Source organism: Scylla paramamosain, unplaced genomic scaffold (genome assembly GCF_035594125.1).
Source record: "Scylla paramamosain isolate STU-SP2022 unplaced genomic scaffold, ASM3559412v1 Contig28, whole genome shotgun sequence".
Taxonomy (NCBI): Eukaryota; Metazoa; Arthropoda; class Malacostraca; order Decapoda; family Portunidae; genus Scylla; species Scylla paramamosain.
The window spans coordinates 371,238-386,678 of record NW_026973693.1 but is presented as its reverse complement, the minus strand read 5'-3'; the positions used below and the strand labels follow the sequence as shown (position 1 = coordinate 386,678).

At 40.7% G+C, this 15,441-nt stretch overlaps 1 protein-coding gene across 8 annotated transcripts in view; it reads left to right on the top strand.

Moving 5' to 3' along the window:
- Nucleotides 1-15,441, top strand: part of LOC135097678 (uncharacterized) — a 28,261-nt gene that overhangs the window by 911 nt on the left and 11,909 nt on the right. For 6 of the 8 annotated variants that reach the window (XM_063999627.1, XM_063999629.1, XM_063999624.1 and 3 more), the window contains exons 1-2: nt 9,613-9,769; nt 10,022-10,279. In XM_063999627.1, the coding sequence (XP_063855697.1) occupies nt 9,743-9,769; nt 10,022-10,279 (285 nt within the window). In that variant the 5' untranslated portion in view covers nt 9,613-9,742. Of the gene's footprint in view, nt 1-7,121; nt 7,232-7,392; nt 7,542-7,873; nt 8,072-8,654; nt 8,904-9,608; nt 9,770-10,021; nt 10,280-15,441 lie in introns of those variants that run through there. The other 2 variants (XM_063999630.1, XM_063999631.1) reach the window with 2 other exon arrangements.

Sequence of the window (15,441 nt, the reverse complement as noted above, 5' to 3'; positions counted from 1 at the left end):
TAGTTACCCACAAGGGTACTCAATGTCACAATGGCAACTGAGTGCAGTGCACACAAATTTAAATACTTGGATTTTATCATGCAGTTCCATAAGCAAGGCATACAATTCTTAAGATTGCACAGTGTTTTGCCAAAATTAGTTGAGTGCTGAACAATCGATGGCACCAGTACCCTTTGAGGATGAGGAAGAGGAGGTCTGCAAACCACACCTTGGACTCTTTATTTTTTCTATTAAGGTTTAGGTCTGGTTATGTTAGGTTAATGTCCTTAACCCATAAACTGCAACATTTATCATATGATGAACAGCATGTAACTGTGACTTATATCATATGATATGAAGGCTCTTTTTAATCTTGGCAGCCTGTATTTTGCACCCATATGTCTTGAAATGATGTTTGGCAACTCAGAGTGAGTGAGCCCACACTCTCTCTCTCTCTCTCTCTCTCTCTCTCTCTCTCTCTCTCTCTCTCTCTCTCTCTCTCTCTCTCTCTCTCTCTCTCTCTCTCTCTCTCTCTCTCTCTCTCTCTCTCACTTCCATGTGTGTGTGTGTGTGTGTGTGTGTGTATTTACCTAGTTGTGTTTACCTAGTTGTGGTGTATGGGAGGGGAGTAATCTCATAGTACCCTGTCCCTATATCTATCAGTTTGGTTTTAAAAGCACTGACAGTTTCGGCATTGACAACGTCTTCACTGAGTTCATTCCATTTGTTCTCATTTTAGTGAGGAAAACTATACTTCTTAATGTCTCTTCTACAGTTAACTTTCTTCAACTTCTTGCTGTGACCCCTTGTACTCTGTGTGTCTAAATTTATAAAAACTTTCTTTCTTCACATTTTCCATACCATTTATCATTCTATAGATGTTTATTAAATCTCCTCTCTCTCTCCTATTTTCAAGGGTAGGAATTTCCAACATTCTTAATCTCTCTTCATAGGTCAATTTACTCAACTCTGAAACCATCTTAGTGACTGCTCTTTATGCTTTTTCTAATTTTATAATATTCCTCTTTGTATGATGAGACCACACCACTGCTGCATATTCCAATCTTAGTCTTATCATGGAAATCAACAACTTTTTATCATTTTTTCTTCCAATTATGAGTGCCATTCTTATTCTTTTTAACAATTTCACTGTCTCCAGTAATTTTATCAATGTGTCAAATTTTCAGTAACTGTTACTCCCAAATCTACTTCCTCTTTTGACTTCTTTAACTTCACACCATCCATATCATAATAATATTGTATTCTTTTCTTACTCTTACCAAACTCCATTACTTTGCATTTACTGAAATGGAATTCCATTTGCCAAGATTTACTCCATCTATTTATCTTATTTACATCATCTTGCAGTACCATACAGTCATTTACATTATCTATCCTTCTCATCAGTTTAGCATCATCTGCAAATAAGTTCATATAACTATCTGTTTCTTCATTTATGTCGTTCACATATATTACAAACTTTATCGGTCCTAAAACTGACCCCTGTGGGACACCACTAGTTACTTTTAGCCAAGATGAATTCTGGTCTTGTATTACAGTTCTCATCTCTCTATCATCCAGATAATCCTCCATTCACTCCAGCTGTCTTCCTCCAAATTTTCCATAATTTTTTAATCTTCCTTAGCAATCTTTGGGATGTACTTTGCTTTCTTCAAGTCTAAGTAGACACCATCCGCCCATCCGTCTCTCTCCTGCACAATATTAACTATCCTTGAATGAAAGGACAGTAAGTTTATGGAGCATGATCTTCCCCTTTTAAATCCAAATTGACAATTTACTAAAACTTCATCTTTTTCCAGGTGTTCCATCCATCTTTCCTTTATTGTTCTTTCACATAATTTTCCTTCAGGAGGAGGCAGTAGACACCTGCTAAAACAATAATTACTCCCAGTGAGGTCTAAAGCACTGGATCAGGGGGTACTGTGAACTTATCATTAAACCTACCTGTGATCTCACTGAACTTTTCCTTTTGTGTCTCACAACACAAGGGGGCAGTCACAGCCTGTCCTATAAAGACAACTCTCTTCCTCCACACAAAACTACAAGCACCTAATAACACACACAACCTTCACTCAAAATTTCAAAATTCATGGCAACTCCTACACCAGCTTTGGAGTCCTCATCTGGGGAGGGGACCACAAATGTCCCCTGGTTGGACTGCTCTGCTGATGACGCCCCTAAGTATCTTGACACCCCCTCAATTTTTTCTTCATTTACTTCTGCAACATTTGTGATCTAAGATCTAATTTTCAGTCTGTAGAACACCACCTCTCCTCTTCTAAACATCATCTTCTTTTCCTCACTGATACTCAGGTGCCTGAGGCAACTGACAGTAGCCCTTTTTCTGTTCCCTCCTACTTTCTCTATCCTCATTTTCAATCCAAAGCTGGATGTTGCATTTATGTGCGCAACAATTTAACCTGCTCTCATGTCCATGCTCTTGAATCTTCCGAGTTTTCCACTATCTGGCTACGACTACAGAGTCACTCTCAAACTAAATTTATCTGTGCTGTATATCTCTCACCTAACTCCTCTGATTATAAGAAATTCTTTGACTACTTAACTTCCAAAGTGGAGCACATTCTGACACTCTTCCCTTTTTGCAGAGATCTCCATTCTTGGAGACTTCAGTGTTCACCACCAGCTTTGGCTTTCCTCTCCCTTCACTGACCATCCTGGTGAATTAGCCTTCAACTTTGCTATGCTCTACGACCTAGAGCAATTGGTGCAACACCCTACTTGTATTTCTGACCGTCTTGGAGATATGCCCAACATTCTTGACTTCTTCCTGACCTCTAATCCTTCTGTTTATGCTGTCACCCTCTCTATTCCATTGAGCTCCTCCGATCACAGTCTCATATCTGTATCTTGTCCTATCACTCCAATCCCTCCTCAGCATCCCCCTAAGCAAAGGTGCCTCTGGCATTTTGCCTCTGCTAGTTGGGGGGACCTGAGGAGGTATTTTGCTGATTTTCCTTGGAATGACTACTGCTTCTGTGTCAGAGACCCGTCTTTGTGCGCTGAATGCATAACAGAGGTGATAGTGTCTGGCATGGAGGCATACATTCATTCCTCTCTCTTTTTCTCGGACTAAACCTTCCAAACCTTGGTTGAACACAGCTTGTTCTCGTGCTATACATGATAGAGAGGTGGCCCACAAAAGGTACTTAGCCTTCCATCACCAGAATCTCATGCACTTTATATTTCTGTCCGGAACCATGCCAAATCTGTTCTCCATCTAGTCAAAAACTCCTTCATTAATAGAAAGTGTCAAAATTTTTCAAGATCTAACTACCCTCATGACTCTCTGACATCTAGCCAAAAATATCTCCTGGCATCTAGCCAAAAATATCTTCAATAACTTTGCTTCTTCTTCTTCTTTCCCTCCTTTATTTCAACCAGATAGCACCACTACCATCACATCTATTTCTAAAGGTGAACTCTTTGCTCAAACCTTTGCTAAAAACTCTACCTTGAACGATTCTGGGCTTGTTCCTCCCTCTCCTCCACCCTCTAACTACTTCATGCTACCTATTAAAATTCTTCACAATGATGTTTTCCATGCCCTTGCTGGCCTAAACCCTTGAAAGGCTTATGGACCTGATGGGGTCCCTCCTATTGTTCTCCGAAACTGTGCCTCCGCGCTTGCACCTTGCCTAGTCAAACTCTTTCAGCACTGTCTGTCAACATCTACTTTTCCTTCTTGCTGAAAGTTTGCCTACATTCAGCCTGTTCCTAAAAAGGGCGACTGTTCTAATCCCTCAAACTACTGTCCTATTGCTTTAATTTCCTGCCTATCTAAAGTTTTTTAATCTATCCTCAACAGGAAGATACTTAAACATCTGTCACTTCACAAACTTCTATCTGATTGCCAGTATGGGTTCCGTCAAAGCCACTCTACTGGTGATCCTCTGGCTTTCCTTACTGAGTCTTGGTCATCCTCTTTTAGAGATTTTGGTGAAACTTTTGTTGTTGCCTTGGACATATCAAAAGCTCCTGATAGAGTCTGGCACAAAGTCTTGATTTCCAAATTACCCCCCTATGGCTTCTATCTTTCTCTCAAGTTTCCTTTCTGACCGTTCTATTGCTGCTGTGGTAGACGGTCACTGTTCTTCTCCTAAATCTATTAACAGTGGTGTTCCTCAGGGTTCTGTCCTGTCACCCACTCTCTTTTTATTATTCATCAATGACCTTGTAAATCAAATTTCCTACCCTATCCACTCCTACGCTGATGATACCACCCTGCACTTTTCCATGTCTTTTTATAGACGTCCAACCCTTCAGGAGGTAAACATTTCATGCAGGGAAGCCACAGAACGCCTGACTTCTGATCTTTCTAAAATTTCTGATTGGGGCAGAGCAAACTTGGTATTGTTCAATGCCTCAATAACTCAATTCCTCCATCTATCAACTCGACACAATCTTCCAGACAACTATCCCCTCTTCTTCAGTGACACTCAACTGTCCCCCTCTTCTACACTGAACATCCTTGGTCTGTCCTTTACTTATAATCTGAACTGGAAACTTCACATCTCATCTCTAGCTAAAACAGCTTCTATGAAGTTAGGTGTTCTGAGATGTCTCTGCCAGTTTTTCTCATCCCCCCAGCTGCTAACTCTGTACAAGGGCCTTATCCGTCCATGTATGGAGAATGCTTCACATGTCTGGGGAGGTTCCACTCATGCCGCTCTTCTAGACAGGGTGGAATAAAAAAGTTTTCGTCTCATCAACTCCTCTCCTCTAACTGACTGTCTTCAGCCTTTCTCATCGCCGCAATGTTGCATCTCTAGCTGTCTTCTACCGCTATTTTCATGCTAACTGCTTTTCTGATCTTGCTAACTGCATGCCTCCCCTCCTCCCATAGCCTTGCTGCACAAGACTCTTCTTTCTCTCACCCCTATTCTGTCCACCTCTCTAATGCAAGAGTTAACCAGTATACTCAATTATTGATCCCTTTCTTTGGTAAACTCTGGAACTCCCTGTCTGCTTCTGTATTTCCACCTTCCTATGAATTGAATTCCTTCAAGAGGGAGGTTTCAAGACACTTATCCTTCAATTTTTTTTTACTTTTCTGGGACTGGCATCTCGGTGGGCTTTTTTTTTTTTTATTGGATTTTCGTTGCCCTTGGCCAGTGTCCCTCCTACATAAAAAAAAAAAAACACTATTCAAGGACACTGGTCTATATTTTAGTGTATTTTCCTTATTTCCTCTTTTGTATGTTGGTGTAATATTTGTTCTTTTCCAGTCTTTTGGTTCTCTTCCCTGTGATAGTGATGTCACCACTAGACTGAATTTTATCAGGCAGTTGTTCTGTACATTCCTTCAATATCTTGTTTGGTACTCCATCTGGATCAGATGCTTTAATTACTTCAAGTTCTTCCATCATTTTAAGTATTTCCTCATAACTGACTGGGACTGCACTCAGTATATATCTCACCAACTTATCCCTTCCAGCATCAAACTCCCCTTCCACAGTAAATAACAATCTGAAACTATTGTTCATAACCTCCACCATGTCCTGTTTGGTTTCATTTATACACTTATCTTTTATATCTCTTTTATAGTTTCTTCTCTCCATTCTTATTATCTCAATGTACTTGTTTCTAGCATCAATATATTCCTCCCATCTGCTCTCAGTTTTCCTCTTCTTCCATCTATTCCAACCATTTGATTTACAATTTGTAGTTTCTTTGCATTATGTATTGAACCATTCTTTACCCTTTCTACATCTCACTCCTCCTTTAGGTACAAATTTCTCCACAGCAGAATTATATTTCCTTATAAATTCATCTCATTTTCTGGAACATCTACATCTTCAAAGTCTTTCCAGCCCATGGCAACAAACTACTTTCTTAATTTTTCAAAATCATCTTTACTATATTTAAATCTTCTTACCTTATAATTTTCATCAGTGATTACATTTTCATTTTTCAAATTAAATTCCATCAACATGTGGTCACTTTTACCTAGAGGGCTATCATAATGTATTGTTTCAATAATTTCCATGTCCTTGGTAAACACTAAATCAAGTCTTGATGGTTTATCTCTTCCACTAAATCTTATATCACAGTCTACCCACTGAGTCATCAAGTTTTCCACTGTTCAGGTTAACAGTCTATTACTCCATGAGGTCTCACTTCTATTAGTTGTCAGTGTTTCCCACTTTATCTCCTTACAATTAAAATCACCAACAATAACTATATCACTACTTTCCATCACTATCTTTTCAAGACCTTTTAACACATCTACCAACGTCTCTTCGTGTTCTTCTTTTTGCCAAGCATTGGTCACAGGTGGCACATACACTCCTACATAATTCATTATCCTTTCTTTTCCACTTCTAATCATCACTTGTAGAATTTCAGACTTGTCTTCACTTTTTATTACCCTCTCCACTTCAACACACTTTTTAATCAGAATGATCACTCCCCCCTCCTCCCTTGTCACTTCTGTTTTTCATCCATAAATCATATTTACCAGTGTCAGGAGTTCCCCATTCATTTTTCCATTTTGTCTCACATAATACAGCAACATCCGGTGTGGTTCTGTTTAATAACTCATTTAATTCCATCTTTGTTGACATTAATCCATTTACATTAGTATAACATACTGTTTGATGTACCATTTCTTTATTCTCATGTCTCTTACTCTTCAGAAAAACTTCTCTTTTTGTTGTTTGTCTTTTTGTTTAGCCTCATTTATCAGCTCCTTTTGCTTCAACCTTTCAATCTCATCCATATCCCTGTTTATCCATACATTTTTATATTCTTCATCTCCAGACAACCTCCAAGACCCACTAATTACCTCTTCTGCTTGTACCTACATTGCAAACTTTGTGTGTGTGTGTGTGTGTGTGTGTGTGTGTGTGTGTGTGTGTGTGTGTCAGATATACACACAGCTCTGCAACACACACTTGTGCACACACACACACACACACACACACACACACACACACACACACACACACACACACACACACACACACACACACACACACACACACACACACACACACACACACACACACTGCACCCAAATCAGGCAGTTAAAAAATTAAAGACCTGTTGTTGTTTGAGATCCCTTACCACTCCCTGTACTCTCCTTTTGTCTCATCCCACAGGCATTGTCCATGATGCTTCCTTTGTTGTGGTTCCATCATGGCAGGCATGGAAGTGCCTCTCACTGCATCACCGCCTCATGATCATTGAGAGCATGGACACAGACACTGAGGTGCGGCGCCTCTCCCCCATCACCCTCATTGCCAACACAAGCCACTTTTTTTTTATCTTGTCCTTATAAATCTATTTACCAGATTGTCAATTCCACATGGGATTTTTTGTGAGTGTTACTAATGCCTTCTCCTCCTCCTCCTCCTCCTCCTCCTCCTCCAGGCCCTAGTGGGTACGTGGACCTCCTCAATGGACAGATGGACAGAGGCTGGTGTGCTGGCTACATGTATCAGGAGCAAATCTCAACCTTCTTCTCCGTTGTGGCATCAGGGATGACATATGAGATGGCCATGACCAGCATGCCCCTTCAGGTACTGCTGTGGTGCTTGTAATGGTGTTGTAGTGGTTGTAATGGTGGTAGTAGTAACAGTAGACAGTGATTGTAGCTATGGTAATAGTAGTTGTAGTAATTTTCAGTGGTATAATAATAATAGTAATTGGAGATAAACAGCAGGCAATTTACACCAATCTTTTTGACGCATAACCTAACATCATTTAACCCAGCCTAACCTCACAACCTAGCACAATCTCACCCAACACTAAGCCAACCTAATCTAACTTAACCCAATCAATTATTATTTCAGGAGCTGCATCTCTAACCTGACCTCACCACACTGACCCTCCACTCACATCACATCTTCAGGTGCTGCGTCTGCACCTGCCACACAGTCCATCCTCTGAGGCCGTTGTCCTGCTCATCTTCCCAAAGCCTCAGCGTTATGACACCTATGTGGATGGTGTCTTTGTTCCCCCAGCCAACCTCAACACCTCTGCAGCCGGCTACAAGCTGTTGCCTGAGAACCCCACCCATCCTCAGGCTTTCCTTCCCATGTTGGACAATGTAAGGGATGGCTGTGTGCTGTGTTGTGTTGTGTCGTGTTGTGTTTGGAATGTAAGGGATGGTTGTGTGTTGTGTTGCATTATGTTGGGAATGTAAGGAATGACTGTGTGTTGTGTTGTGTAGGGAATATAAGGAATGGCTGTGTGTTTTGTGTTGTTTGAGGCACTGGAGCTCTGTACTTTGCCCAGTCAGTTTGGGGCAAAGGACCAACTGCTCTGCCTTGTCTCTTCCTGCTGGTAACAGAACAACCACTCAGCCTTGCCTCTCCCTGTCAGTTTTGTCATGCCTCCCTATCTGTTTAGTTTTGTCATGCCTCTCACTGTCAGTTTTGTTATGCCTTTCTCAATTTTGTCATGTCCCCATGTCAGTTTTGTTGTGCCTCCCTGTCAGTTTTGTCATGCCTCCCTCTCAGTCTTGTCATGTCTCCATGTCAGTTTTGTCAGGCCTCCCTGTCAGTCTTGTCATGTCTCTCCCTGTCAGTTTTGTCATAGCTCTCCCTGATAGTTTTAGGCAAGGGAAACACTATTATGCCATGCCTGTCTCTGTCGCCACCTCTCCAGCTCACCCAGACCCTCCCCTGCAGGCAATGGGGACCAGCTTCTTCCAGCGCAGTGCTAAGTTGGTCCATGTGGTGCTGTGCGAAGGCCACATCCTTGACATCAAGACCACACCCATGATCACCCTCACCAGTGGCCTCATGGTGAAGGAAGATGAGTTTTATGAGCAGAACGTGGTGTTGAATCTGGCCAGCCTGTTTGAGGTATCCCCAGACAACATCAGGGTCATCAGTGTTATGCAGGAGCTCTCCAAGAGACAGCAGGGAAGGCTGGAGGTGGGCACAGTGAGGATGCATGTTGGGTCTGGTCTGTGTTGAGTCTGACTGTGGTGGGTGCAGCTGTGTTCAGTGTGGCTGTGTTGAGTCTGGCTTTGTTGGATCTGTGTGTTGTGCATGGCAGTGTTGGTCTGTGTTATGTGTGACCATGTTGTTTGTGGCTATGTTGGGTGTGGCTGTGTTTGGTGTGGCTGTCTGGGCTGCCTGGTCTCCCTTACTAGTAGGAGCTCAACATGCAAGACTTATTCTCAAATGTTTGGGAGTTTCAACTAATTGGAGATCTAATGGAATTTATCTGAGTTTTCAAGGTAATTTTTATGACACTTGTGATAGGGAATGATTTCACCATGAAAGGGCAGGATCAAACCAGTTTATGCTGTGAGGCTTTGCTGTGGAAGTATGTGGACAGCTGTGGTGTGCCTAAGCTCTTGGGATGTAGCAGGGTGGTCCACAAGACTGTCCCATTACACTAAGAGCCAATGGAGCTAAGAGTGTGAGTGATGTGTGCAGGAGTGTGTGGTGCTTTGTGTGGGCCATCCTGTGTGAGATTGCCAGCCTGGTATATAGATAGATAGATAGTGGTAGTTTAACAAGGACTGCCAAATGAATGGGAAAGTTGCCTATGAGATTCTTACTATTCATTATATCTGAAAATAATTACTAAAGAGAACAAAATGTTTAAGAATACAACTTAAATTTACTTAGGCTGAAGTGGCCAGCGCTCACACTACAAGCCTGAATGGTGAGGAGGAGGAGGGAGCAATTGGTGGGGAGGTGATTCCCTACAAGAAGCTGGTGCAGAGTCTTGAGAAGGCCGTCAATAGATTCCAGGATGGATCATGCAGCAACTGTGCCTCTCTCTCTTGGTAAAGTGAACCTCTGCTCTTTGTTCCTTTGTGATCTTATGTTGTCTCTTCCTCCAATGCTTCCTCTTAAGGCAAACACTACTCTGTCTCTTTACTGCCTTAAGTCATCTCTCACTCCTGTAACTCCTTTTGGTAAAATAACACTGTTCTCTGCCCCTTTACTGCCTTGAATCATGTCCTCCTGCACTTTGTCATCAGCTGAACCATTAACAGAGGTAGTGTGTTCCTCCAATACCCACCTCTCTTCCTCAGGTGAGTGACCCCATTGAGCCACCACCCAAGGAAGCCCCTCCAAAGGCCACAGAGGAGGAAGGCAGTGTTGTCATTCTGGATGCCAAGCTGTTCTACAAGCAGCAGGAGAAGGAGGTGGCAGAGAAGATCAAGGAAAGCCTGGCAGTGACTGAGTATGCCAAGCCATCCAGTGCATTGGTGCTGAGTGGTGTGTCCAGCAGTGTGGTGCAGTACACAGTGTTTGAAATGCAGCTGTCCTTTACTGTGCTGGATACAGAGGTGTGTGTGTAGTTGTAGTATACAGGGACTAAGCTACACACCTCTGGTTCTGTCTCCTCCTTTATTCATCCATCAGTTTATGTACATTTCTTGCCTCTCTCACCTTTGTTTTTCTACTTGTGATAAACAGGGGCTGGGCTACATTCCTTATCCCATCTCTGTATTCATTCAGTTCTTGTGTGTGTGTGTGTGTGTGTGTGTGTGTGTGTGTGTGTGTGTGTGTGTGTGTTTACCTAGTTGTATTTACCTAGTTGTGAAATACAGGACGAGATCCACACTAGGCTTGTGCCATCCCGTCTCCATATCAACTTTTATCTAGATTTTCTTTAAATTTATGAATTGTCTTTGCACATACAGTCTCATCCTTAAGTTCATTCCACACTGTTATACTTCTGTGTGGGAAGCTATGTTTCTTGATGTCTCTTCTGCAAACACTCCTATTCAGTCTCCTTCCATGTCCTCTTGTGTCTCTAGTATCTGGTATCAAGAGGTCTTCTCTGTCCGACTTTTCCATTCTTTCCAGTATTCTATATATATAGCTATCAAATCACCTCTTTCCCTCTTTTTTTCTAGTGTAGTCAGGCCCAACCTCTTCAACCTTTCCTCATAACTATACTCTCTTAAGCTTGCAAGGATTTTAGTTGCAGCTCTGGATTCTTTCTAACTTTCTTGTATCCTTTTTCAAACTTCGACCACACTGATGCTATGTACTCCAATCTCAGACGTATCATCGTTGTTATCAGTTTTTTATCATACCTTCATCAGTATAGGAGAATACTATCTTGATGTTTTTCAGCAGTTTATATGTTTCTCCTATAATTTTTGTTTATGTGCTTCCAAAATGATAAATTATCAGTAATAATTACTCCTAGGTCTTTTTCTTCTGATCTTATAGAGATTTCCTCATTCCCTAAGTAATAGTTGCCAACTGGTCTTTTCACACTTTTTCCAAACCTCATCACACTACATTTTTTAGCATTAAACTCCATGTTCCACCTCATTAACCCTTCATTAATCTTAATTAAGTCTTGATTTAAAGCATTGCAATCCTCTTCATTTGTTACTTTCCTCATAATCTTAGCATCATGAGTGGAAATGTTCATGTAACTTTCTACACCTTCTGTCACTTCGTTTACATAAACTGTGAACAAAATAGCCACTCGTTACTGTTCTCCAGTTCGACCTGCTGCCTTTAATTACTGTCCTCATTTCTCTGTTTGTCAAAAAGTCAGTCATCCACTTTAAGTGATCCACTGAGTCCTCCAGTTTTTTCCAATTTCCATATTAGTCTTCTGTGTGGAACTTTATTGAATGCTTTTCTCAGATCTAAGTATATGCAGTTAGCCCATCCATCTCTCTCTGGCACTATATCTATTACTCTTGAGTAGAAATATATCAAATTTGTGACATAAGATCTCCCTTTTCTGAAAGCAAACTGTTTCTCTGTTATCACATTGTTGTCTTCTAGGTATTTCACCCATCTGTTCTTGATAATCTTTTCACAAATCTTTGCCACCACACTTGTGAGTGATACAGGTCTATAATTTAATGGATCTTCTTTACTTCCAGTATTGTGGATTGGGGTAATATCTGCCCATTTCCAATCTATGGGTACTCTACCTTTTACCAGGGTGGTGCTAATTATATTGTGCAACACTGAGACTAATTGTGAGCTATGCTCTTTTAAAATCCAACTGGAGACACCATCAGGACCCATTGCTTTCCTTACATCCAGGTCTTCCAACATATTCTTTACTTCATCTACTGATGTTTTAATCTCCTTTAAGTCGGTCCCTTTTTCTAATGCTGTCCTCTCATCTCTGAAATCATTTTCCTTAGTAGACACAGAGTGGAAGTATCTGTTAAACACTTCAGCTACCTCTTCTGGGTTATCCACTATCTCTTCTCCAGCTTCTACTGTGCTTGTTTCATCTTTACTCTTTAATTTTCCATTAATGAATTTATAAAATAATTTTGGTTGGTCTTTACATTTCTCCACAACATTCTTTTCAAAATTTTTCTGCTCATCTCTGTGAGTTTTAAGAAATTCGTTCCTCTTCCTTATATAATTGTTCCACAGGTCCAGTCTCCTGTTTTCCTTCCACTTGTTCCATGCTTTTTCTCTCTCCAATCTAGCTGTTGCACATCTCCTGTTGTACCAATCCTTTTTGAAAAGGTTCTCTGTTGATCTTTTGGGTACCCATTTCTCTACTCCCTTATTATAAATGTCCAGGAAAGCTGTCCACTTTTCCTCTATGTCCTCCTTTTGAATAACCATGTTCCAATTCACTTCACTGAAATACTTCCTAAGTTGTCCAAAGTTAGTTTTGCTGTAGTTTAGCCATTCTCTTCTGTGGTCCTCTTTTCTTATACTGAGGTTATTATCCATAGCTGTGAACTGAATCAGCTCATGATCACTTTTTCCTATTGGGTTTATGTATTTAAGGTCTTCTACTATTTCTTGTTTCTTGGTGGAAATTAGATTGAGCCTTGAAGGTGCTTCATTTCATCTAAATCTTGTGTCATCTGTAACCCATTGTGTCAGGACATTTTCAATAGCCAGGTCTAGTAGCTTGTTCCCCCATGATGGCTCACTGCCTTCCGTGGTCCAATTCTCCCAAGATATCTCTTTACAGTTAAAGTCCCCCATCAGGAGTATATCGTCATTTTCCTCAAATAACTCCTTGTGTCCTTGTGTCCTCAAGCATTTTGTTATATTCATCCTCTCTCCAAGAGTTGGAATAGGGGGGAACATAAGTCACCACAATGTTACAGTATCTTACAATATTCTGTCTTAAGTTTATTTTCAATACTTCTGCCTCCTCCACCCCATATGTGACAGATTCCACTAATAAATCCTTCCTAATTAGAAGCATCACACCTCCTCCCTGTTTATTTTTTTCTATTTCTCATTCAGAGGTTGTATTTTCCTTCACCAATATTTAATATATCCCTTCACTTGCCAATTTAATTTCAACAATTCCCATGATGTCCGGTTTCTCCTCTTTTAATTTCTTTGATCTCTCCAGTTAGCTCTTTTTCTTCTTGTAATGTCCCCACTAATTTTTCCACACATGTCTTTTCCTTCTTTTCTCTTTCAGTCCACTGAGGTGTATACTCTTCCTTCAGACCAAATACCACGACAGTTTTTTTCTTATCCTCAGTTTCTCTCACCAAGTTTTCTTTGTTTTATAACTTGAACAACTTTTTCTGTTAGCTTTTTGTTGTTTGCCTTTGTTTGTTCCTCCACAATTTTCCTAAAATCTATCTTTTCTTTCTCTTGTTCTTTCTTCCAATTTTCCTGTTTTACATTTAACTCTTCCACTTTGCCTTCATATTCCATTGCTTTCTTTTCATATAACGTTTGTTTTTTATGTAGATCGTCATATGCACCTCTCCACACCCCCTTCTCGGTGATCAAAGTTTCAACCATCTTCTCCATCTTGTCAAATCTATCCTTCATTTCCTTCATTTCAGTTTCCAGTGTGATAATTCTCCTTCTCATCATTGCTTTCCCGACCCTTCAGTCCTCTTCCCCAAATCCCGAGGTCTCTCTGTCTAGCCTTCGAGACGGTCCCCATTGGCATAAACAACATAGTGGGGACCGAAGTAGACCCCTCTTCACCGCTCATTATAACAATTTAACTGCTTTGGAGACGAAACAGCAACGAGTAGAACCAGTGTGAACTCTCATACTCTGTATTTCCACTAGGGCAACTCTCAGTGACGTAGATGGCTGGATTTTTAGTGTGTGTGTGTGTGTGTGTGTGTGTGTGTGTGTGTTTAGTAAACTTTCAGGCCTTTTTGGTTCCCATGAAAGGACTCAAAGATACACCAATGTTACATATAAAGAGTAATAAAATAATATAATCTTTGTTAACATGATGTGAGGAAGTGAGGAGACAGACAGGAATGATTTTTTTTCTTTTTTTATAGAGTAATAAAACAATATAATTTCTGTTATTGTTCAGTTTGTTGACAAAGATTCTGGATTGTAGTTTGATGGCAAGGCATTGAAGGTGAGGAGATGACAAAATCAAGTTAAATTTTTTGGGATAGCGTAATAAAACAATACTAATTCTGTTATCAAGAGGCATTCAGTTTGTTGACAAGGACTCTGGCCCAGTGCTTGGAAGGCAAGACTTTAAAGGTGCGGTAGACAGGAATAATCGAGTCAAGTTTATTTTTTGCATACATGCATGAAGTAATAAAGCAATATTATTTCTATTATCATGATACATTCATTCAGCTTGTTTACAAAAATTCTGGCTTAATGTTTGATGGTGAGGCTTTCAAGGTGAGGAGATGGACAGAAATTACTAAGTTAATTAAGGGACTGTAATTAACTTTTTTGAATGAAAATGTGTGCAAAAAGCAACATTGGTCTGTGCACACTGAAAAATCATCCAGCACTTTGGCAACAATCTGCCAAAGTTTGAGTTGTGTGTCTGAGACATAGCTTGTTTACACTCAGGCTTTAGATTACACCTTGTGGTACTCCTTATGTTTTGCTGTTTTTCATATACTGTATCTGTTTTTTTGTGTGTGCATGATTTTTGGAGACTTTTTCAGATGTGTGGCATGTTATCCCTAAGTGGTGGGAGGGGAGGGAGTGGGACAGTAATTACTGGATAATGAGTCAGTACTCAGTTGGCCTAAGGTGAGGCCAGGGCATGTATGTACTGCCACGCTGGTGCCAGACCATCCACATGACTCATAAAATTTATGAGAGGAATTGTGTTACTATCTTCTGTGAAGACCATAACCATAGCAGAGTCTTGTAAGTACAGTCACTAGGGTGTTGTAGGGAAGTCCACAACACTGTTCCTTCCCACCAGAGACCAGTGGGCCTAAGAGTGTGAGTGATGTGTGTGTGAGTGAGTGGTGCTTTGTCTGGGATTGGTGGCCTGGTGTATAGATAAGTAGATAGATGAAGGGAGTAAAATTATACCTTCTCTGTTATCCTTCCATAAGAAAGCACAGAAGTTGAGAGGAATTGCATCTGTACTGTATTTTCTTTCCTGAGCCTCTTCTCTCTCCTCCTCAGGCCAGACATTTGTGGGCAAACTGCTGGCAAAGACTGCTGAGGGACACTTTGAGGTTATCCAGAGGTATGCCAAGTAAGAAACAGAAGAGAATGTTACAAGGAGGAGGCAGCAGGC